At 29.7% G+C, this 797-nt stretch overlaps 1 protein-coding gene across 1 annotated transcript; it reads right to left on the bottom strand.

Annotated features, from left to right (window-relative positions):
- Positions 1-217: 217 nt before the first annotated feature.
- AAJ76_187000383 (hypothetical protein) lies at positions 218-415 on the bottom strand (the record flags this gene model as incomplete). The annotated part of the gene is made up of 1 exon (XM_024474326.1): positions 218-415. One exon carries the CDS (start codon positions 413-415, stop codon positions 218-220), a length of 198 nt encoding a protein of 65 aa, XP_024329628.1.
- Positions 416-797: the final 382 nt, after the last annotated feature.

Raw genomic sequence — 797 nt, 5'->3', positions numbered from 1 at the left:
TTTAATTCAATTTTACTTTTTCTTTATTTTTTATCAATAACACTTTTACTAACTTTGTTTTCTTCCTGTATGGGGTAAAAAATATTAAAAATTTATACAATAATGTACAACATTATTTTACCTCGACATCTTTAATATGATTCCAAACTTTTTAAATTGTTTTTCCACTTCATTCTGCTTGATAATATCCTTGTAAGATACCAGTCTTGCTATTTCATCAAGGGTCTACATCCTCTTGACGTAAATCTTTAGTTTGTATTCTCTTACTATAGTGAGACTTTCTGCCTCGTTTATCACCACCTTTGTTGATCTTTTCTTCATCATCAGATTGACATCTACTCTTAAACTTCTTCCCATAGAAATCTTTTATGTTATCCCAGCCTCCTCTCGACATCTGTTTCCATATACTTAACATGGCTTGGTAGGGTGTCCTTTGGCCACTCTTCCATTTTAGCTTCTAGTTAACTCAGAATGGCATTGAGAGATGCTAGTTTGTTGGCCTTTTGGGGGCCCATATTTTTTTTAGCAGACAGAACTTTATCCAAATCGTGTTTTATTTAATCGGTTGGAGTTTCTGTAGTTATTTTGTTAATTTTTGTTTCAGCTCTCGTTTTCTTTTTTTTACCCATATTTAACTGATTTGATAAAATAGTAATCTTGGTGTATCCGAAAAAATAGTGTCATAAAGTAAAAAATAAATATTTTTAAGAGCAATGATTTAAAAACGCATAAAATATAAATAAAGGATAAAAACAGAAACCTTTTTCTTATATAAAGTATTTTATTGGTTAGATTGT

Source organism: Vairimorpha ceranae (genome assembly GCF_000988165.1).
Source record: "Vairimorpha ceranae strain PA08 1199 chromosome Unknown NODE_187, whole genome shotgun sequence".
NCBI classification, from domain to species: domain Eukaryota; kingdom Fungi; phylum Microsporidia; family Nosematidae; genus Vairimorpha; species Vairimorpha ceranae.
Note: the sequence above shows the minus strand (reverse complement) of the source record. Positions and strands in the feature narration are given on the sequence as shown.